At 38.3% G+C, this 24,665-nt stretch overlaps 2 protein-coding genes across 2 annotated transcripts in view; both read right to left on the bottom strand.

The window, feature by feature from the left end:
- The window catches only part of man1a2 (mannosidase, alpha, class 1A, member 2), a 90,115-nt gene extending 80,696 nt beyond the window's left edge, over positions 1 to 9,419 (bottom strand). Inside the window, exons 1-2 of the mRNA XM_077216576.1 lie at positions 8,570 to 9,419; positions 6,771 to 7,240 (exon numbers count right to left, since the gene is read on the bottom strand). Coding sequence (XP_077072691.1) covers positions 6,771 to 7,081 — 311 coding nt within the window. The 5' untranslated portion in view covers positions 7,082 to 7,240; positions 8,570 to 9,419. The remainder of the gene's footprint in view (positions 1 to 6,770; positions 7,241 to 8,569) is intronic.
- Positions 9,420 to 14,794: 5,375 nt separating this feature from the next.
- On the bottom strand, positions 14,795 to 24,127 carry trim45 (tripartite motif containing 45). The gene is made up of 6 exons (XM_077215169.1): positions 23,470 to 24,127; positions 21,103 to 21,854; positions 18,321 to 18,450; positions 17,298 to 17,412; positions 17,056 to 17,182; positions 14,795 to 15,746 (listed from the first exon to the last, which is right to left on the bottom strand). Exons 1-6 carry the CDS (start codon positions 23,940 to 23,942, stop codon positions 15,595 to 15,597), a joined length of 1,749 nt encoding a protein of 582 aa, XP_077071284.1. The 5' UTR covers positions 23,943 to 24,127; the 3' UTR covers positions 14,795 to 15,594.
- Positions 24,128 to 24,665: the final 538 nt, after the last annotated feature.

Below are 24,665 nucleotides of genomic sequence, written 5' to 3'. Positions count from 1 at the left end.
GACTATGCATCCTGCATTTAGTTGCCATTTGCTCGTGTGATAGTAATATAAGGTATTTTAAGTGATATAATTGATTCATTTTGGGCTTTCTCCGGCTCCCTGAACCGGCGTAAAGCGAGACCGGAAGTGTCCAACCGCACACTCGCTGATCGTAAATCCAACATGGCGGCCACGTGCAACTAGCCTATTAAACCATTTGTCTGTGATGCAATTTTGCTATTCGCAGTCCAGAAGAGAGAGAGAGCGATCTCTCACGCGGAGCCACAGCGCTCACACATGACAGCCCTGCGTAATGAGTGACAATGAGGACAGAAATAAACATTCAAACGTGGTTACACTTTAGATCTGGGATATTATTCTAATTTTATTTTAGATTTCGGCTTTCAAAGATTAGAAAAAAAGATATTTGAGATTACAAACCATTATAACTCATTCTGTCTATAGCGCACCTTCCTTCCCTTCACAGCGATGCGCTGTCATTTCTTCCTAAAACCCAAACGTACCGTCAGAATCAGCACGATCGGTGATTGTTGTAAAATGCAGACTCTACTTTTGCTAAATTGCGTACGCGTTTAATCATTAAAAGAGCTATTAAAAGCACACAAATCTGCTGTTCACAAGGCGACGCGCGCTCCGAAATGGACTGCAACGGGACAAGAAAAGTATACTAAACTATCAAATATTCATAAAATATAAAAATGACCAGCTCTGAGATTCACTGAAACACAGTTTATGTCTTAAATGGACGTAAATAGTTGGGAGAAACTGATGGTGCATCATTCACCTATTAGATCTGCACTCGGTCTTAAAGGGGCAGCGTCTAATAAACCTGCTGACGATTGAGCCGTTAATGCGAATCAAACAACAAAAGGCAGAGAAAATCACCCACAGCTCTTGAATGAATAACTTAAACTTTAATAAGCATTAATCTATCTATGATAAACTATGCAGTGTTATTTTACATTTGATTACTAAATTAAATTTATATTTCAAACAGAAACACTTAGGCCTACCTGAAAAGTAATTTTAGACCTTCCTGAAATTAAAGCACTGTGTATATAATTTGTATCTTTGTTTAATTGTATTCTTTTTTTGAACATGTGTTTGTACTTGTTTTTCTTATCGTATCCTATCTCATGTATATAAAACAAAAAAGCCTGCACACTGCTGCATAACAAATAGCCTAGATATTTTATTCGTTTTGTTAAAGCATTGATTTTTATTTTTATTTTATTTTTATTTATTTTTTATTTATTTATAGATATTTTACATTTCAAAATATAAAGCAAATGTTAATTATTACCCGAATGTAAAAAAAAAAAAAAAACACCAAAAAGAACCGATAAAAATACCGTTCAAGTACCGTATCGATAAGCAGTATCGGTAAGAGTAGTAATACCATTAAAACCTTAACGATATCCATCCCTATTAATGATGCAGTAAATAAAATGTTCGCGCTCACCGTTCAAAGTCATATGGGTTTGGGCACCATAATAAATGCATTCTAAAAAATGCATTAAAACATCTCGACACCGCTTTAACTTGGCACAAAGTTCTGGAAAAACTGTGCCCAGATCTTTTCCCCCCCTTCTCACCTGTCTAACGGTGATCGTGTCGACTGACCTGAAGGAAACCACTAAAATGTTGGTGGAGGAAACTCAAACTATTGAGGACGTCCTACAATTTGACCCTAAAATCAAAGTGGTTTCTTTTAAATTGAAATTTCAAAGTGAGCCACCATCTACGGCCTTTTTTTTAAACCAAAAATGTGTTTTAGGTGGACAGATCAATCCAGTACACAGAACATGTAGGATGTTGGAAAATAACAATGTCTTTTCTGTTAACCCAATGCTTTTTAATATTCGCCTTTACTTCAATGCAAGTGAACATGCTCGCTGTTATTTGTTCCTTAGTGACGTGTGTGTTCAAGTAAGCCAGAAATGCGCAGATTCTGCGCAATACGCTGTATTTAATATGAAGACTCACGAGTTGCGTATTTGTGCTAAATCCGCGCAGATTTGGTTCCAAAGTTCATTTTTACCCTTATTTGGCGGTTTGGAGGGTGTTAATTTCAATCCCTGAATGTTGCACTCCTGTTTGTCATTGTGCACAAAACTTCATGCCAATAAATCATTAGAAATATTGCTGACTTGGGCGCGTCTCAAGCGCCCTCTTTGCGTTAGTCCCAATGCCTGTTAGTTGTCTGTGGGGAAAAAAAATTTAAATTTTTTTTCCCATTAAATCTCGAAAAACAAAATATAGACCTACCTACCGACCCTTTTTTTTTTTTTTTTTCTGTTACTGCAAACCAAAATATTTTTAAGGATGGCCTTAAAGGTGCAGTGTGTAAACATTTTGAGTATCTATTAACAGAAATGCAATATGACATCCAATACTATGTGTTCAGTGGTGTATAAAGAACTTACTTAATAAACCGTAATGTTTTTATTACCTTAGAGTGAGACGTTTATATCTACATAGGCGCTGGAATCCCCTTCTATGAAGGTCGACATATTGTGACGTCATGTTTCTACCGTAGCCGACAGCGAACAAACAGCGTTACAGAGCGCGTTTCCTCACTACCTTGAAAGAGAAGCCGCAGAAAGCTAGAAGAAGCTAGTCATAAACACCGTGAGTAGTGACTTTTCCCTTGTCAGTGGTGTAAAATATGTAGTTGGATTGTTTCATGTAACTTAATTCTTCTCCCTCGCTGTGTTATGGCTTTGCTATGTGGGGATAAATGTGCTGGTTACGTTCGTGAGACAGCTGATTAGTAGGCTACTCTTGTCATTGACCGTAAAACAGTTACAGGAATCACCAACCCGTCGATCTTGGAAGCATTTTAAGTCGATCGAGTTTCCAAAATCAGAGAAAAAAAGCCTATTGTGTGTGGTAAATGGTGTCTAGGGGATGCGGAGGCGCGCGCGCTGCAGTGTTAATTTTGTCAGCAAATTTTGATTTAGTTTTAGTCTTAGTCTTTTGACTAAAATGCCATTTAGTTTTAGTCATATTTTAGTCATCTGAATTGTTTTAGTTTTAGTCTAGTTTTAGTCGACGAAATACAATAACATTTTAGTCGACTAAATCTACAGTAGATTTAGTCGACTAAAATATAATGGGTTTAGTTCAATTGTAATGCATTAATTTAGAATTTCTCTAAAATTTCCAAACCCATTTACTCCCGGAGAAAACATCTATTAACCTATTAATATGAATGATTTTTAAGTTTGAACATGCAATACAGATACAGATTTAACTGCTGTTACTTAAAAAATATCTTAAAATGAAATAAAACCACTTTTCCTAAAGTACAACACAGTCTTCTTTACAATGAATGATATATTCATTCCTTATAACTACTTACACATCATTCTTTATTCTTTCAAGCAGACATATTTATTTGTATGAATTAAATATAATTAATCCTTATTAAAGCTATTAACAAACAGTGAATGCTTTTCTCTTTTTCTTTTGTTGCTTGATCAAAATTAAGGACACGGACCGCATTAGGTTTATTGCCACTGTCACTTTAAGACGTCGGATCATGTACAATGACATTCGGATACAATTGCACTGATGCACATCCGACACACTCACAGTTTAAGACATAACCAGCATAGTTTACATGAATACTCTCCAAAAAGGACATTTAGACATACTGTTGTGTATTTCTCCATTCAGACACGAAAGAGAGCTCAATTCAGTAGCCTACTCGCGCGCTGTAGGTGTATTGTGCATGACTGCACGCTTCGGGTTAGGTGTGTGCGCAAAGAAAACCGCACCGAATAGAGCTCTTTTTTGCATCGCCACTCTTATTCAGAGATCTATATGTCTGCTCTACTCATTCTCCCAGACGTTCACATTTTTTAACGTTTTATGACCGCGGGGTAGATCACGTTACAGTAGCCTACAAATGTGCGCATCTACCACACACGCAGGACATGAGTTCTGACGGATCGCTTCCCAAATCGTCACTATCTAACATTTTCGTCTAGTTTTTATTCGTTGACGAAAATGTCAATAGATTTTCGTCATAGTCTTTGTCATTCAAAACTAGGTTTTATTTAGTTATCGTCTCGTTTTCGTCTGTGAAAAAATGTCGTTGACGAATAATTTTCGTCGTTATTTTCGTCAACGAAATTAACACTGGCGCGCTGTTACAATCATGTCATTTTTACCTTGCATTTTTGCCTTGCATTTTCTCCTTTTGCAGCCATTTTGCATCCATATTTATTGCAAATTGGATATCTATTCTTGAGGACAACCACACGTTTGTTTTTTTTTGTTATCCAAAGTAATCCCATACAGCAAATTTTAACATCTTTTTTGGTGGGGGATGCAGATTAGAGATAACAGCCTCTGTCTCTGACATGTTCTCCGCTGTATGTGTGTGGATGGAGCAAGCTGAGTCTAATGCAAAGAAGTTGCATATCTACAGTTGAGATTCTCAATCTGGTTTAATTTTTTTCCAATACCGAAGAGAAGCAAATGTTCACGATTGGACGTGATATACCGTCATACCCCTACAATCCTACTAGTATTAAGATGCGTTTTGGTCACAAGTAGTCGAGGGAGACAATCAAATTTACACCCGTTTTGATCCATCTCTTTTGTCCACTTCTGTCCTGATTCCTTTGAGGGAAAAATCTTTGGGTGGGTAAATGTATCTATGATCTAATGGACTGAAATAAATTCGCACAATTTACACATGAACAGGAAAGGAGATGACGAAAAACATATGAAGAGGAGCAGTGAGTGACAATGAGTACGTGTTGGAAATCAATGTTGACAGAACATTGTTGCTTGGTTTGTTTTTTGTCTATAAACCACACTTGGGTCTTCACTTCTGGAAGTGGTCGAAAGTGGAGAAGCTTAAAGCGTTTTAGACCCTATTTAACATGTATTTAGCGTTGTGATCAGATCGACCAAAATGCATCTTAATACCAGGTCTCACATGCAAATACACATGCAGTACGTCTGACTGCACTTCAACTCTACCTTCGGGACGACAGTGCCAAAAAAGTAGAAATATGCATTAACGTTAACATTTCATCAGCTCAGCGGGTTTATTTTCTAGTGTACTTAAGAGGCTCTGTTCAATCCAGACGGTAAAATTTCTAGACGGTCCTCAGTCACACTAATGCTTCGCTGAAACAGAGTCAGCATTTGCCACATGAAATGTGCCACACATTTACATAAATGAAAGCTTAAGTGACCACAAAAAAAACAAAAAAACACACAAGCTGCATTTAATTCAAATGTTTCTATCACTGAGGATCATATTGGACAAAGTGTGGGGGGAAAACTGCTATGATATTAAAGCACGGGATGCACAGAAAATAAGCTTTGATAACTCATCTTATATTGAACAGGGAAAGTCATGTGACTTTCAAACTACATTAGATTGCAACTTCATTTTCAAAGATACATACTTTTTTTTGTTGTGTGGGGGGGGGGGGGGGGGGGCTTGCATGCAAACCTCAGACAGGATAAACCTAGACAAGATTTTAAACCCAGCAAGAAGCGCATCAGTAAGCCATGGCTTGGTTCTTAAGACAGAGAGTACAATCAGCAGCTCAATGGTGAAAGCAGAAACAACACCGATGCCCCTGTAACAACAAAGAAGCAGAAAGCGCTTTCTTTCACCGAAGTTCACTTAAACTCTCAATGAATTGTGGTCCACACAGCTGAAGAAAGAAACAGAGAGCCGAACCACTGACTGTGTGGCTACAACAATCTCAAGCGGAAAAGAATAGCCTATTATAATTGTGGAAGTATTGCTAGGGGGGAAAAGGAGACGATAAATACATCAATTGCAGAATCCGATTTTCATAGAAAACAGTGAAGGGAGTGTCTGTTTTTGTGTAGGAGTACTGGGGTTCTTTGCCTTACGGTTAATAAATATGCTTTTCCGAAATGATCTTGGAAAAGTTTTTGAATTTCAACCCTAATAAAAAAAATATTCCCAAAGATCTCTGACTCTAAATCACTGTTTGCTGCTTATGGATTGGGGTATGAAAAAGCTTTCGGAGATCACAGGGCCATTAACGACAGAACAGACAATCTGTGAATAGTCTGTTTGCACAGCTCACACATGTGTGCTTGGCCTGAATAGTGCATTTAAATCTTTTTCCTCCTGCCATGAAATAGTGGTATGAGCTTTCCAATTACAGAGTGCATAGTAAGATTAAAGGGTTAGTTCAGCCAAATATGAAAATTCTGTCATTAATTACTCACCCTCATGTCGTTCCAAATCCGTAAGACTTTTGTTCTTCTTCGGAACATAAATGAAGATATTTTGATGGGATCTTTCCATCCCTCCATAGACAGCTAAGCATCTACCCCTTTTTATTTTATTTGTATTATTATTAAGAAAAGCTTTACAATCTCTTTATGAACTTTTTAAAGCGTTAATGTGTCAGTTGCGCATGGAGAGAACAAGAAGGTCTCAGATTTCATTAAATATATCTTAATTTGTGTTCCAAAGAAGAACGAAAGACCTATGGGTTTGGGTTTGGATTTGGAACGACATGAGGCAGTGTAATTAATAGTATAATTTTCATTTTTGGATGAACTATCCCTTTAATAATATTAAAAGAAAGCAAAAGTCTCAAAGAATCCTTTTTGCTTCATAATCTTTCATTGACTTTTTTAGCTGGCGCATATATTTGCATAGAAACTGTTCAGTTTGTTTTCCGAATAAAGCGCCACAGTGAAGATGTTATACCACCTATACACAAAAACACATGGCGATGTTGAGGAGATCTCACCTGTGCCGATGTTCGTCGTGAGCTCCCACGCCATGTATGACCTGTCTGCTGCTGTGCCTCGCCTCCTTCTCCGACTCGATGTGCGGTATCAACACGTCCTCCAAGCCAAAGTCAAAGCGCTTGTGTTTGGAATTGTCCGGAAGGAAGAAAAACGCTCCAAAGCACAAGGTGATGAAGGCACTGAGGATGAGGAGGAGGATGAACTTCTCGGAGAGCCTTAAGGTGGCTCTGTGATGGGGGAATGAGGAGGCACCTGGCGAGAGGGTAGGTATCCTACGTCCCGAGAGCGGCAATAGAGCCGGCGTGGTCATATTTTGATGATGAACTGGAATATGGTGGAATAAGTGTCAAGGTTGTTTTTGTGTAAGCAACACTATTATCTCATTGCAGTAAAAGGGAGCTTTACTGCCGAATGTCTTCTTTTCATAGAAATTGAGTTGTCCTGTAGATCACAACTGATTCCACTTGCTCTGAAAACAAACACATTTTCAGATACTGACTGCCATAACACATTCAACAGAAGCTTGCCATTAAAAATTAACTTCAGTTTCCATGGCAATTATGTTAAGCAGCAGAAAGGACATGAGTCTAAATTTTATTAAACAACAGGTAGCTCCAGGAATCTAATTTGATTCCTCTGTTCTAGACTAGTCACTAGTGATTAGAAGTAATTTGGTCTATTATTTGTGCAATATATTTGTGCCCTTCAAGTGTAGTCGGGAATATCGTAATTAAGAGTTACGAGCATATGAATGACCCAGTTGCATTTACAAGTGGGACAGTTTTGTAGACGATACACTAGTTGTTACATTGAAAGGGAAGTGACGATTTGAAACATGGCAGCGACAATGATATATAATATAAATAATATTATATAATCTATACACAGGGATCTGTGAGCAGAAAGCAAGTCTGTAGCAAATGGTGTCAAATCACTCAACTTGCATTGTCTGCTTCACATTTAGCTGTGAGACCCAAGTCAGTGATTGCTATTTGGGTTTATTCACAAATTGTTTTGGTTTTGTTTTAGCTGCCATTTTATGTTTCCACCTTGAATTAGTGATGTCATAATAACAAAAGGCAGATTTGGAGGTATGAGTTTCCCATGTGCACTTGAAGGTAGCAATAGATAGTAAGATTGGTATGCTAATACTAGTGTACCGTTTTGACCAAGCCTTGCATACTGACTACAACACTTGGTTTGAAACTTTCTATGACCGTATGTAGTACAATGTGCTTTATATTATGAATATGGGTAGCAATACTGTAAATGTGATTACCCGCAGTACTGTGTAACAATCTAGCTCGTGATACATTGCTTAATTATAAGGATTAAATACTTTTTCCCTACTATTACGCCACCCATTAATTACATACATGGGCTTTTGGATCACACTTTTTCACGAGGACACAAGCATACATTATGGCCCAAAACTACTTTAAATTTTGTTTATTAGATTATCTTGTTTGGACACTGCTTCACATTCATGTCAAACACAGGTAGACTAGAGTCAAACAAGCAAAGACGAGAACCCATTCAAATGAGATCAGCATTAGGCTATATCAAAACAACAATATCGGAATGAACATGCGCCAAATATATAAAACTCGGCATATAGACAGTACAGTACTCTATTAGACTTTGAGCATGACAATGTGACACCTGTACAAGTGCTTATGGTTCATTACAGCGCCACATCAAGCGTTCCGTGCTCAAAACGCAGGTCTTATCTTTAACATCAGCCGGGATTTTTATTACCATTTTATTATTATTATATGGGTTAAATGTGAGCACATACCGTGAGGGTCTTTTTATCATTCTGATCCATGATCCTCGCTTTGATCCAAACGCTTCTCGGTGTCGAGGAGGGGTTGGGTCAAGTCGTTATCGTCACGATAAACGGCGAGTCCGCCCTCGCCGCCCGAAAGTCGTAACGTAACAGTTATTTATATTAAACTAGCAATACGTTTACGATAGCGAAAAAAGCAGTTTGATATGACAAAATAGTAACCCAACCTAGGAGAACACAAAGAAAACTGACCGACCGGATAGTGAACACAATGTGTTAAAGCTCTAAGAGCTTTCCTTCTGCGTGTTAACGATCAAAGTTCCAGTCACATCATCATGAGCTTCAAACGGTAAATATAGCGGAGCGCGCGGACGGTGTTTCAGCACAGGCCTGATCCGCTTGATGCCGTGGCAGCGTATCTGAACCGGAGAGCGATATCGAGAGCCGATACAATATTGAAAGTAAACCACGGGTGTATCGCAACCGCTGGGGGATCCTCTCTACATAATGCCCTATTTTAATCAAATATCAAGCTGGCCTGCGCTGTACGTGTGCTGCGCCTTTTTCCTCCAGTAAAGGCATTCAGCTGGCAGCCGTGTAGAGGACTGATCCCGTCCTGCAACTGCTGCATCACCTTGTCGGTGCCTCAGGATAAATCGGCGCCATAGACCGTAAATCCTCAATTAATGCCTGAAAGTTGCCAGGCTCACGTTTATGCCCCTGCTTCCATGCACTGAAACATTCCCGAATGCCACCACCGCCTCCCTTATGTCTTCGTTCCTCCTTATTTCTGTAGCCGTGTGCGCCGCCAGTCTTCAATATCCAGGATGTTGTTACTGCAACAGCTACTCCTCCTCTCAGACCTCCAACATCCAGTCAGCTGCCGTTTGGTAAAGCCAGGGAGCGTCGCTCAAGTACGAGTCTCTCTGGGCAACGCAAAATTAATAGTGGTAGACTGTGGACGGTAGAGAAAATAGAGCATTTATAGGAGTAATTTTTCACAGTTCCTAAATTAGATTGGTATTACTTGTCTTTTTTTGTCTACTTTAATATTTTTATTTTTTGTCTACTTTATCTTTATTTTTCTATTCCTGTATGCTTGTTTATGTTCATGTTCCATTTGCTGTTTATGAAACATATGCACGACTACGTTTCTGATGAATATTGAGATGAATATAGTTGCATGCATATTATAATTATTTAAATAATGATAAATAAATTATGAATAATTATAAATACAAATATAAAAAAAATATATATATATTTCAAAAATAAAAACAATGTAAAATGATTTGAACTCATTTGTTTCGTGTTTAAAAAAGCGACAATGACTATATACCCTTTACGTAATGTCAGAATGATCAAGTATGTTGTTTTATGACATTAAGTTACAATTAATAATTTATAACATTAATAAGTAATCAGATGAATTACATATAGCTTATCATATATGTTAAACTTTAGATGATGCAATCGTAGAAATGATTTACATATAATATATCTAAAAAATGTATCGACGTCTTTGTGGAAATTATCTACATAGCCTATTATTGAATATATGTTAGGAATGATTTACATATAATCAAATATATGTTAAAATTAGATTATGCAATCTTAGAAATGATTTACATATAATCAAATATATGTTCAACTTTAGATAACACAAGCTTATAAATTATTTACATAGAATCAAATATATGTTAAACGTTAGATTACGCAATCGAATGATTTACATTTAATTAAATATATGTTAAACTTTAGATAACGCAATCTTAGAAATGATTTACATATAATCAAATATATGTTTAGAGGACGCGGTTGAGTATAAAATAGTTTGCGCCCTTACATCATGGATCCGTCAAAGGACACGTTCACGTTCTGCTGAGCAGCAGAGAAATGAGGCCATTTAGATCAGCTTGTGACTTAGTCCTTGGGCTGCCATAAGTGTAGTTCTTTTCTCTTGATTTAAGGATGATATACCAGACAGCAAATGTCAGTGTCGTTGAAGTCTGTGGAGAGCAAAAAATTCATGTGCGAGTCATATTTAAGGCGGCAGTGGCCAAGGGAATGTATCTGCTGTCAGTCAGTTCAAGAGGCACATTTGACACCCTGACAGAAGTCACTGTCAGAAAGAAGCAATTTCGCTCTGCTGAGTTTCTCAGTTTTCTGTGAGAATATGACACAGATCACTGGCCAAAAGTAGAATCACCTTAAATCTCAGACCACAACAAAAAAGACTGGATTAAGATAAAATAATTCACCGCAAACCTCTGTGAAGGCAAAAAGAGGACAAAGTGACAGGGAAAAGCAGAGGAAACGGATGATTGAAAGGTTTATATTACTTTAAGAGCAGTAGAGGTGAAACTGAGACAATCCTCCAGCGGGCCTGCATAATGAGTCAGGATGTGTTCTGAGACTTTGAAGTGAGGAATGGTGAACGATGACAGTTTAAACTCAGCAAGCAAATGATTGGGATACAGCTTCAACCTTGAGAAGTCCAGGCAAGGGCGAGTTGATTGGCTCTGCAGGACCAAAGCGGCTGTCAATTGCACGTCCTGTCACCAATAAATGTAGATAAGGGTGACTGTATCTGACATTCCAGTTAATGAGGCGACACAGCACTCCCCCATAATGCTAAAGAAAATAGGAAGTGAGTGGGGGCAAAAACCATCTCCGTAACAGAAGTACCCATATGTTAAACTGATAATTAAACAATAGTCTAAGTGTTACACTAAACAATATAATCACATTCGAGATTCACATAATCAATCACCTTGAAGGGCACTTCAGGAAGGGGACGCCATTTGTGTTCCAAATGAAAAGTGAACACCTAAATTCCTTAAAGAGCCCTTCCACAAGTCATACATGTACTTTGCCAGTTCTTTGCCAAAGTAATCATGATAGCTAAGAACATTATTACTGTATTAACATACAAATTTTATTTTATTTATTTGCAAACATTTGGCCACAGCTGTACCTTAGTTCTGCTCTAGAGTTAGTAAAAGAGAATGCTGCCTTAACACATGGATTCATTTTATAGTTTACATCTTAAACATGATTTACTGTAAGATCAACTAGTAATGTATTACATATGCTTCATGTCCCGTTCATAATTTTTTTTTTAAACTCTCATCTCTTTAATTGTGCAAGTGAGCACAGCTCTGTTACTAAAAATATATTAGGTGCCCAAAGGGGCTTAAACACTATGTTATGCAAGTTGTCCTGGAAACCACATTTCTCCTTGTGAATGAATTATTGACAAACTGCTAATGTTAACTAATCCAATTGAATAATTCAGTCACAGCACAGTCCCGGATTCAAAACTCTGGCACGTTATTCTTCCCTTCAGTGATCTTGTGGATGTGAAAAAGAAGCTTTTAGCCCTGGTTGTCAAGCTTTGTCACAACAATCTGGTCTCGGCGCTGTGACATGACATGATGCTGACAGGTGAGGAAGAGTTCTCACCTTGCGAGGGATTGATGGGAGATTAGAGATCTGAGACAGACTGTAGTCACATACTAATGAATACGGTAAAAGCAAAGTGTGTACATCAGACAGAACAATTTACAAAAGGGCATGTGGAGGAAAAATAACAAGAGCAAGAGAATGTGCGTTAGACCTCAAGTGTGAATGATAAATGAAGTGTAGACAGAGAGGAGCTCATAGAGGTAAACACTGCCAAACGAGACAATGTGTTTTAGACAGAGAGATGACAAATGCAATGAGAAGAGGAGGCAGCTGAGTGAATGAGTGCATCCAATATCAACATATATGATAGCGTGCAGCTCTCGAGCCCATGAGGATTATGTAAAGACATTCACAGAAAAAGTACACAGCGAGGAATACGAGGTCTCTGGAAAACAGGCAACGAGTTTAATGATGCACATCATTAATGACATCTTCTGGATGACATAGCAGCCGTATTATTATTATACAATTAAGTGATACTGTATATACGCTACAATGATGAGCCAAAAGATTATGACTACCTAATATGATGTTGGTCCTCCGTGTGCTGCCAAATCCTTCAAGTCCTAGGTTGTAAGGTGGAGTTGCCGTGGATTGAACTTGGTCCAGCACATCCCACAGATGCTTGAATAGATTTAGATTGTGGAATTTGGAGGCCAGGACAACACCTTGAACTCTTCATCATGTTCCCTGAAAGAGGCCACTTCCACTAGGGAACACCACAGTCATGAAGGGTGTACCTGGTCTGCAACAATGTTTAGGTAGGGGGCATGTGTCAAATTTATGCCCACATGAATGGCTGGACCCGGAGTTTCCCAGCAGTGGTCATCATAGGCACTCTGATTGGTCTGCGATACGCAGCAGTGTGCGATACACTGTATGTTGTCACACATTCCTCCCCTAACCATCATTAAAGTTTTCTGTGACTTGTGCCTCAGTGGACCTTCTGTGGCTCAGACCAGTCAGGATAGCCTTCGGTGCCCTCGTGCATCGATGAGCCTTGGGCGCCCAACACCTTATTGGCTAAAATTATTGTGGTTTGTCAATCCTCGGACCACTGTTGGTAAATTCTCACCACTTCTGACCAGGAGCAACCCACAAGCCATGCCTTTTCAGAGATAACTCTGACCCAGTTGCTTTGCTATAACAATTTGGACCTTGTCATAAACACTCAGATCTTTATTCCTGCAGCCAACATGTTAATTACAAGAACTGATATTTTGCTTACCATCTAACAGATCTTAATCTGTGACCTTATTAGGAAATGATCAACAACATTCACATGTGACTGGTCATAATGTTATATATTCCTAACTTAATTTGCTTTGTACAATGATATTGGCATATACTATGCCTGCACCAGCCAAATCATTTGACCACGTTCTTCACCTACATCAAGATATAATGACACACTTTACTGCTTCTCTTCTTCAACATTTTTCCTTCCAATAGCCATTAAGATTCTATCCAGGTCATGTCATCAGAGTAACAGACCCTCCCCCCCAAAGAGGCTTGAATCTTTGATCTGTGCTGTCAAACCCTATGCATGCAGATTAATGCATAGTTAGGCCTTACTTTAGCCCCCTAGAATGCGCATGTGGGTCACAAATGAGATTCTTCTCTGAAATGCAAATTAGATATAACACTAATTCAATATCTGTCAATAAAAATAAAAAAAATATGTGGGTGATGATTCTTCCAACTAGGACATGTGGATCAACATCCTAGACTTTTTTCATCTTTTAGGACAGTAAAGGGAAAATATAGTTTTCTTTATTAATACCCCTAGTTTACATGTATGCTTTTAAAAAAGGTAACCCTACCCTTTTTCCTGTTATATAAATAGGAAAAGGAGTAGGGTTACACAAAATTAGGGTGACCATATGTGTGTGTTGACCTGTATATATATAAACTAGGGGTATTAATGATGGGGTATTAAGATGAAAAGATCACTACATACGAAAGTCCATCATCAGAATAGATAAATCCAAATATTACATTGTACAGTTGTAATAAAAGAGTGTTTGCAGGCTTACAGAACCACTCGTGTCCTTGACTGTGTGAAGATTTCAAAGAGAAAACTGAGGGTTCAAAGCGTGCATGTTGTCCTTCTGAATCAGATTGATTGCTACTTTAATCCACTGCTTTGTGTGTGCATGGCATAATGGAAAGAAATATTTGGATAGAGGTCATTGACTGATACCTTTCACAGGCTCCTTTTTTCAAAGTGAATAAATATTATATGCTGTATACATTTTTTAAATGTGTATATTTTGTAATATATTTGTAAAAAAAAAAAATGTTTTAAATATTGTGTGGTCACATTGACACTTAAAATGTATAATTTATAATAAGAGAGAGAGACAGAGAGAGAGAGAGAGAGAGAGGGAGGGGGGGGTGGGGAGAGAGAGAGAGAGAGGGAGGGAGGGGGGGGGGGGTGGGGAGAGAGAGAGAGAGAGAGAGAGAGAGAGAGAGGGAGGGGGGGAGAGAGAGAGAGAGAGAGAGAGAGAGAGCGATGTAACTTCCCCACAAAGCAGTAAGAGTAAAGCACAACTGCCATCTAGCGTTAGCCAGAGCAATCCAGTATGTTGCATCACAGATCCACTGAGTTTACTTGCGTTGATGTTTTTAATTCTTTTCTCAAAGTCTGTGCTCAAAATCAGCACAAATGAAAACGGCAAACCAAATAACTGCATTGATTCAAATGATATTTTGCTCAGTAAGCAAGATAAACCACATGGTGGTGAGAACTAAAGTAGGTAATTAGGTAATAAAGACCTTTTATTTGTCACGACACGTGTTTTATAGACCTGACTACACAGAATATACACTATGCAAAACAGATCACATTAGCACAATCAAATATACTCACAATCTGAGAAGTGCCACTCTTACAAATGGAGAGGTAAGAGTTGTTTAATCCGAGGTACCAGTAGCCTACAGCATATACAAAGACAGCGAAAATGTAATATATGGATGCATATAATAACAAACGCAGTCTTGAAATAGAGTCATTATAATACAAACCACATTGTCTATATAAAAGGGTATTATCAAAGGAAACATGATGATTATGATTAAAAAAAAGCATAAAACAATACCACAGACATTAACAAAAAATATCCACAGACACTTCTAAAATGTTTTTGTCAAATGCTAAATACGATCAAATTATGGATAAAAAATATTTACAGTGAACACAAATAAAAATACAGTAGTTCTGAGTGTGTAAATAAAACACTAGCTCTAAAAATCTTTATAATACTGATGCATAAGTATTAGTGTTGATACTTTGGAAAACAGAACAGACACAATATAAGTTGCTCTTTATCTGCCATGATTAAGGGACACAATAAATATTGGCACCGCTGAAAAAAAAAAAAAACATCAATACCCAAATTATGGATACCCTAAAAAGTTTAATATTTCAAAATAATGAGAATTACACTGTATGAATAAAGGCAGCACGAAAGGCACAATGTGAATTTGTGCTTGATGTTGACTGGTTAATGGTTTATGAGTTTATGGTACAAATTTGATCAGACAGAGTATATTTGCTGGTTGTCTCAGAGCTCCACGGTCCGGAGATGTCCACGAGGAGAAATGCTGGCCAGGTTATGTAGGATACACTCTGAAGCCTCCACTACACTACCACAACATGACCAGTGGGGCTTACCAGGGTGTCCTTTATGACCATGTCCACAACCCTGAAAGCCTCCTAAGTGCGCACGCACGCACGCACACACACACACACACACACACGTCCCATTACACACACACACATTCCCTTTAAAGGCACACTATGCAGGAATTCTGTTTTTGTCAAACAGCGACCCCTAGAGTCGCTGTGGAATACTTGCACTGTCGTAAATGCCCCACCCCACCCCCCACACTGGTACCTGTTCGGTAGGAAATAGAAGTGTCCGGCATGCAAAAGGCACAGATAGACTCGGAAGATATTGACCAGGTAATGTTTCACGATTTCATACAAATATTAGGCTACTGCATAGTCTACTGAACTACTGATGATGGTAAAAGGTTAATAATAACTATATGTCAAGTGTGAGACCACTTTATAATAATAAAGTAGCCTACCGCGTTTGCTGGCTTAAAACGTTTTTACATGATTGCTGCTAAATCACAAGTAAATAGCCTAGGACTACTGTATAATTTCATTTGTGTTTTTTGATTGTAATGTAAACATTACAAAATGCCAGATGACAATAAAGTTAAATGTACGTCGCATTATTTCATAACATTCGCCGTTGTGATGTCATTAGTCATGATTATTGCAATTTATCATAATAGTTTGCAAATTGTGCTCGTTTACACTTTTTACAACCTTCTAGGCTTAACTTTATTTGTGTCCTGATAACTTTGTGAGATATTGACAACTGTTCTCATGATAATCTCATGATAAATTATTGGACTGGTCTAATTATCAACAATGGATGAATGAACAGCATCGTAAAAAATGATATACTACAAGCAAGCGCAACAACATACAATATAGAACGCAAACAAGTTTACAAATAAGATATTTACTGACTAGTCCATCAACAAGATCGCCAGGTCACCATTGCTGTTGCATCGAGTGCTGCTTTATAGCTTGCGCCAACGAGTAAATGCCCGACCGAGTGGGACTCTTGTCCGGTTCCTCACGCGGTCAGATTCTCTTTTCCTTTTCAAACTTTCTTCCAACCGCTTTTTCTTTGCTCGTTCCATCGTCTGAAATGCGCGCAAGTGTCTGCGTGTTTCATATGTTGTTGTTGTGTGTGACGTAGTTGCCTTAAAGCAAGTCGTGATTCTCGCGAGATTTGTCGGGGGCGCTCCTCTCAAACTTACATAGCCGGTTTTTCCAGCGACGACCCCCCTAGCTTTACTACCAGGATGATTCGTCCTACTATGAGTTTATTTACCACCGAAATTACTTTGAAGCTGTTATATTACGATGCAATTGTTACATAGTGTGCCTTTAATGTGATCAAATAAATATTAAATTAAAACCATTTTTTGTGCTACAGTACCTGGCATGGTCCCTGTGCAGCCACAGCGTGCCTCTTTAGCACCCCCACTAGAGCAGAAGGAACAGCAATGGAATATGCCACGGTGACGTCTGAACTTCCTCTTCACATTTAGCACGAAAGGTGATCCCTGGAAAACACAGATTGTTGGAATGTCAGTCCCAGCATCACTGATATTCCTTCAAACTGGCCAATAATGTTGTTGTTATTATTAGACTTGTGTTTTGGTTTAACTGCACAGTTACCTGGACGTGCTGTGCTTTAACACAGACCCACACAGAGTAAAGACCTGCTTCAGCAGGGGTGTAGGACACACCATAGGAGCCATCACTGTTATCCACCACAGACACCTCCACAGAGCTGTAATGCCACAGAGGGGAAAAAGAGGAGTCACAGTCTGAGGTGAGAAAAAATGATGAGGATATTGAAGATCTTGGGGTTCATCTGTCAGAATGAACCCTGAACATCCTAAATTCAAGTCCCACTACAGTTTACCACCCCTAATGTAAATTAAGTTGCTCCTTTTGTACGAAGTTAGACACCCTATTGTCGGAGATGGTCCTTAAGGTCCCTCACTTCCTCCCATTCTACAACTGAATGGATTCTACATTTGCTCAGGATTTTATCCACTCAAATCGTGCATGAAACTGTTGACTTTGTTCTACTTCTATATGATAATTAAGCAATTTTGGGAAATAAGCACATTCAACCACCTATCTTGGAGTGGAATCTGGGTCGAGGCAGTCTGTCAATTCTTATACTAAATAATGCAACGATTTGATCTCAGATTCTGATAATGTGCAGTATTTCAACACAAATTTCTTATTTTATCCTTTATTTGCCTGCATGTTTTGTTATTGTGAATTTAAAACACATTCAGTTTATTATTACCATTACAGAAATCTCATTCTTACTTGTTTCATTTATGCATTACTGACAAATATGAATCACATTAAGTTATTACTTAGTTTAAGTTAATCCTGAGTAATCCAAATGTATGAAAATATGATACTTTAATTCAGGCCTACATATCAAGTAATAAAAACGGAAATATTATAAAGTAATAAAAACTAAAACATTCAGCCATTCATGAACCAGCAGATTCTCAGAAAAAAATGCTAAACATTTTTTCCCATTTGATAAAATGGCATGTGCATTGACATTGTTATAAGAGTAGAATCTGTAAGCATTGGCAAATATGCTTCAGCCGTTAAGACTCTACTGTCATTTCTAAAAATGTGGTGTCTTCATTTTCCCTGTATCCTCACCAGTCCTTCCTGTCCTTGTGCACTATGCTGACCAGCACAGGGTCTCCACCTCGTCCCATCTGCTCTCCAGAAGAGTCCCTGCAAACCAGAGTGAACTCGTCCCGCTGGCCTTCACGACCTCGCTCCACACCTGGGAGTTATTCACACACAAGGACACATGTGAGTGGACACAGGCTATGCAACGGAAGCAGTGACGTACATCTGAGTGAAACAAATTCTCGAAAAGAAAAACTGGCTGTTAATTGGATGAAGGCAGATCTGAATGCGAGCTTGCAGTTCGATTGCGCGAAAGGGACAGGATTTAAGCCATATAAGTGATAGGACAAGTCTGTCATTTAATCGGAAGACCACAGTTATGATATTTTGATTAAGAATTACGAGGTCAAAAAAATCCCCCATGAACTGTATCTAAAAAAAAAAAAAAAAAAGATTCATTTAGAAAATATATTGGGTACATTTTAATTCCATCCCAACTTTAAAAAAGACATAACTCTAAAACTCTAAAACAACTGAATTAGATTAATAACGTGCTTTTAAAGTTTTGTGCTTTTCACGTTTAAAAAAAAATAACTACTGTCAAATACACACTGAAACTAAAACTGAAAGATCTTCGCAACAAACCGTCAAAATAAAAGTTTGGTTTATCTTCAAGAAATTATGACAGAAATATAGGCTATCACTACTGCACACTTAAATGTACTTCTCAAATTAATAATAATAATAATATAATTATTTCTAAGGAATATCATAAAACCAAGACATTAATTCATCCATGTTTTAAATGCATCTTATTTGACAAAAATAATGCAATGTTTTGTTATAAATGAATTGTTATATTTTCATTTGATTACATTTTAAAAGCTTAATTTAATTGTTGAAGTTGATTTAAACTAGTATTAAATCACAGTAAAAATAAAATGGATTTAATGGGGCCCTAAATTAAAAGGTAGCTACTCTTTAATTGTGAACAAACACGTTTTCTTTCTCAAGTTCTAACAAATATGTGGAAAGCATTTCCTTTTCCATTAATGGTAAATTAATATTGTGATAAATATCAATATTAAAACACAGGCAAGCAGCAGCATTTTGTCCTCCTGAGGTGAACCTGCATGTGGCATGCTGGGACAGAGCTGGATAAGTGACTCTTTTACAGTCTAGGAGCACCAGTACATAAAAAGACTGAGTTGTTGTCATAGTAACCAGGAATGTTGTCTGCTATTTATCCCAGTGTCATGCCCTAGGCCTTTTGTTGTGTGCACTTGTGTATGTATATCGGTGTGTGGGACAAATGTGGATCTAAAGTCTCTCTTTCAGACTTCAGAGCCTGTCGCACATCAAATATACAATTTCATCTGAACTATGGTTTCTGAGGAATGTGCACTGACCCGTCATGTGTTTGACAAAGAGCTTAAGATTCCACAGTAAAGTCACGAAACCAAACTCTACTAAAGCATGTTACCATAGTTTCATGAGTAACGTCATTCATGATCAATGACCCAATTCAGGGGGAGAGGAGCTCATAAAAGTACTTACAGTTTTATATCAGATTTCACTTTAAAAGAAGGAGTTAAAAAATATTTAAATTCTGTCATTTATTTACTCACCCTCATTTCATTTCAAACCTTTATGACATTCTTCTGTGGAACATACATTTTTGAAAAATATTTCAATTAATATTATTAGTAATATGCACGTTAAAAAGAAATGGCACTGTCAAGCACCAAAATGACCCCAAAAAACGTCATAAAAGTGGTCCATGTTATATTTAAGTCTTTTAAAGCCAAATGATAGCTTGTGTGAGAAAAAGACTAAAGTTTGAATCATTATTAAATGAAAATCTTGACATCTTCCCTAGATCTTCTTAGCCACGTCTGATTTGTGAATGACTTTTCGACTTTTCAACTTTTCAATAAATCAGCTGATCCAGTTCACAAAATCTAAAAGGTTTTTGCATAAAGCAGACTTACCCGTTCGACCTAGCTACTGACTATATTCTAGTTGCAGAAGTTACATTTTATTTTCAATCAGTTCATCACACTTTCATATGGTTTTAATGTACTTTAATGATGCTTGTGTGTCATTTCTGAAGCTTGAAAGTATCAGTTCTCATACCTGGTATGGAATTCCAATTACATGGAAAGAGCGATCAGAACAGTGCAAAATTTCTCTCGTGCTTCATTGATTAAAGAAAGTCCTAAAAGTTTGGAATAACATCAACAACCGACAATTTCCCGGTGGAAATTTCATTAACAGGTGAACTATTCCTTTAAGGCTGAGGTCTTCCCCTATGTCAGCGGTTCTAAATCTCTTACACCATATCCTAACCATGCAATATGATTCCAGCGACAAGCACTTTGTCTCTCCACACAAGGGCCGCGTTTATGTCCACTTTTCTATGCCCTTCCCCCACTAACTTCTCTCTGTCTCGTTCACTCAGATGTATGTCATTTCTTACGTTTCACGAGTGCCCACTACTGGCAGAACCCTGGCAATGTGTTTAAATGGAAAGCCCTAAGCCCTTGATCTTGGAATTTGCTATGGAGGCTGCCGTGCGAATTACTGTTGAGACGTCACACAATCGTGTTGCATTGTGGTCAATGGATCTGCCTAATGTATACATACGAGTAAAATTGAGGGTCTGTCCAAATAAACTTCCCTCGTCCACCTGACAAAGCTGAACGCATTTCAAAATGGTGGTGGGGATTCCCCTGAAAGGAAGTGATTAGGGAAATTTGCGAGTGTATGAAAAGTGGAGTTAAACGCAGCCCAGACCTACTCTCACCTTCTCCCTGGATAGTGCACTTGCTGGGATCCAAAGTCTTGGCATGTACAACTCCAACCACAGGAAATCCCTCAATCTCCCCAGCACTCTCGTGAGGTAGAAAACAGATGCTGCTGGCATTATCGTGGGCGATCGTCGTTGGCTGTGGGTCGAATCCTGACTCTACAAGGTTCGTCAATCTCCTCATAGTAACTCCTTTGGCACTGAGGATTTCGGCGTCTGAACCGCACGTGAGCAGGCGTTCTGCAAAGTCCACTCCACCACGGACGTCAGACAAGGCTTGCTGCAGTTGAGCCTTCTGCAGATGGAGTTGGTTCCTGCGCTGCAATTTCAAGTCCTCCAGTGACCGCAGCAGCGAACAGCAATGTGCCTCCACAGCGTCGGCATAACTCCGAGCAAACGCACGAATCTCACCCGCCAACGTGTCAGTCCGTGCCCGCAAAGCCTCTTGGGATGTGTCGACGCATCTCATTGAATCCTCCAGACGAGCAAGACGAGGCCTCAAGCTCCTGACGACCAAATCCCTGATGCGATCTCCATGGCGACTGATGACCTCATGGGCAGAGCTGCAGTGGTGGTCACGGTGAAAGGTGGCCGCACACTCCAGGCACACAGTGAGGTCACATGGCTCGCAGAAGAGCCGTAACTCCTGACCAGGATGCAGCGAGCACAGGACGGGTCTAGTGAGACGACCCTGGGATTTCAGCTCCTGTAGGCTTTGGATAGAGTGAGAGGAGGTCCTCTTCTGTCTCCTGCAGGGAAGATACACATTACAGGACTCAGTTTGCATTCACGTCATGATGGAAAGATCGTATTTATGAGTTGAATGCTCATGAACGCCACCACAAATTTGTAATTTCGAGGGGAAATCCCTGGGGTTTTTTTAAGCCCAGAGTTTTAAATTTGAGTGTGTTAAATTTGTAATTAGAATGAAATAATTGATTTTTTTTCCTCATTTACAGTAAAACTAGCTAAGTTGCATTGCATACATGTGAAATTGTGTACAAAACACAGTAGTGTTGAACAGTTACGATAGAATACATGATTATTCATTTTAATCATGGTCACCATTTGGTCACAATTTGTGGTTGCTAAAGAAATGCACTTACTCTGTGCTACAATACAAAGTCTTTTTAGTTGTCTAAATAGAAACAATTAACAATATGCACAATACAAAATGTATAATATTAGGAATTTCAGTTCGATTCAGTTTATTACACAAAAACAAAGATAAACACATGATGTGCATTCTTCATCATTTAGTAGAAGTAATGTTCTTGCTTTATTTTTTTGTAGAAAATGTGCATCGTCATCTTGATCCGACCATATTGATTTGAAAGCATCATAATTATGACTTACCAATTTGTGTAAACAAACTTCGCAAGAAAACTTGAACGCATCATTTTGCAATGGCTGTTTAAATGATGAAGCAGAGAATGCATTAGGGGGGTGTTCACACAGGACACATTTTTGGGATAGCCATTTTTGACCATTCCAGGTGTAATGTTACATCTGAATAACCATAGGTCTTGACCTTTGACCCTTACCCAAATGTCTAATCTGGTCATCCGCTTTAAGTGTTCTGAAATCACATACTCTATGAATAAGTAATTCTTCTGAATAAGTACATATTATATAGTATTTGTGTAGTTTAAATTTGGATTCATTATGTGACTAGTGTCCGTTGCGTCTGTTACTCCTATCCCGTTGCCTCATGGGATATTAAAATGTTCATCAGATGTACACTCTAGAATCTTGCCTGAAGTATTAGTCATCCGGGTACTTCTCACCTACTGTTTTATGAATACTGTGAATTCTATGGAAGCATGTAAAAAAAAAAGTTTATATCTCGCAATTCTGGCTTATTTTCTTATTTCTTATGTCAGACATAGGCCTACGACTCATATCACATACTGTTTTTCACCTACTATAGAGATGTAAGTTAGGCATATTCGTGTCGGCAGCTATTGAGTATTTTATTTATAATAACATGTTCAATAGCTGAAGTGGTGAAGCACAACCTCTGTAATATGTATTATATACAATAGACTGACATATCACGCTCTCAATACACCACTTTAAAAAAGTATTTAAAAAATAATGATTGTACTCAATATTATATTTAGAAAGCTATATATTTTATATTTTGAGAAATGTTGAGGTGTTTTTTGTTCATACAATGGAAGTCAATGATAACCAAAATTGTTTAGCTCTCAATATTTTGAAGAAAGGAAGTAATAACGTTACATGTTGGAACGACATGAGGGTGATTGATGACTATTTTCATTTTTTGGGGGTAAGCCCTTTATCATCTCCATTTGTGTTCAAGGAATAAAGTCTTACAGGCTTAACTTATGGTCAACTAACCTGTGGGCCTGACTGCAGAAGTCGCATAGGTTGACACAGCACACCTCACAGCGCTTCCCCGCGTCACTGTCGCTACATAAGTCGCACAAAACGCGGCTGTCCACTAGCAGTGTCTCCGTGAAAACCTCGTCCAGCGCAAGATGATCAGTGGTCAGCCCATCCACCCCCGATGGCGGCAGATTCACCTCTGAATCGCACTCAGGACACAGGATCGTGGAGCCAGAGTTGTGCCCGTGCGTGTCATCTTCAGACGAGCGTCGTTCCCCGTTCACGCGACGCACAGAAAACGGCTCGAGCTGACGAACGCAGTCCGCACAGAAAGTGTGCAAGCAAGGCAGGATTTTAGGGTCTCTATACATCCGATTACAAACACCACAGAACGCTCTGGACTTCTTTCCCGTGTCCCCATTGCTTTCACTTAGGACCGTTTCTCGCTTTTTTTCTTGAACTAATCGCTCTTTGCAAAGTGACATCTTAGTTGTTCTTTTTATGAGGGTTTTATTATTATAACTCGCGCTAATTCAAAAACAAATTATGATGCGACTGCAGTAGCCTGGTTTTGGTAGCATTTACTAAAAAAATGCAAGTCAGACCACCAAACTTTCTGAGAGTTCACTTTTTCGTTCATGTTATTTGAGAACGTGCCTCACCATCCAATCATGTTATGCGTTCACGTTTGGGGGCGTGGCCTGAAATCTGACCTATTTCTAGCCAGTCCCCATCTTCTGGCTAGACATATCAAAACACACCACTCAAAGGTCAAGATTTGCAGTTCATGCTTTATTTCCGGCTGAAATGTAATTAATTCCTTTACAAAATACTTTCAATTAATCCATTTGCAAAAGTTCCTTTAAATATGGGCATTTGTCTATTCTATAATAAACCATGGAGACTATATGTGTAATAGCCTAACAATGTAGGGTTCAATGTAATACAAGCCCCTCTTTTTGTATGTAGGTTTGACAATATCATTTTATTGGTTATATTCATAGCAATTAAATAGCTACGGTCTTTTGTTATCAGTACCACTTTACATTAAGGTATCATTAATGTTTCAATAAGATTATAGCAATAGCCTACATAGGTAAAAGTATTTATTCATCTTTGTTAACAGTTGTTAAAAAATACAAATGTTAATTATTTAATGTTAGCTCAGGTCCATATTAAAAGATACAAGTTTTGATTCAATGACTAAA

Source organism: Siphateles boraxobius, unplaced genomic scaffold (assembly GCF_051911475.1).
Source record: "Siphateles boraxobius isolate OS27281-9 unplaced genomic scaffold, OSU_SipBor_1 7, whole genome shotgun sequence".
Classification (NCBI taxonomy): Eukaryota; Metazoa; Chordata; class Actinopteri; order Cypriniformes; family Leuciscidae; genus Siphateles; species Siphateles boraxobius.
This window is presented reverse-complemented; position numbering and strand designations above follow the sequence as displayed.

Bases quoted from the DNA above. Each gene is read 5' to 3' on its own strand.
- trim45 (XM_077215169.1), bottom strand. From the start codon at position 23,942: ATGTCACTTTGCAAAGAGCGATTAGTTCAAGAAAAAAAGCGAGAAACG. The intron at 21,855-23,469 runs GTTAGTTGACCA...TCTTCCCTGCAG, and splicing joins TTCTGCAGTCAGGCCCACAG to GAGACAGAAGAGGACCTCCT. The intron at 18,451-21,102 runs GTGAGAGTAGGT...AATAACTCCCAG, and splicing joins GTGCACTATCCAGGGAGAAG to GTGTGGAGCGAGGTCGTGAA.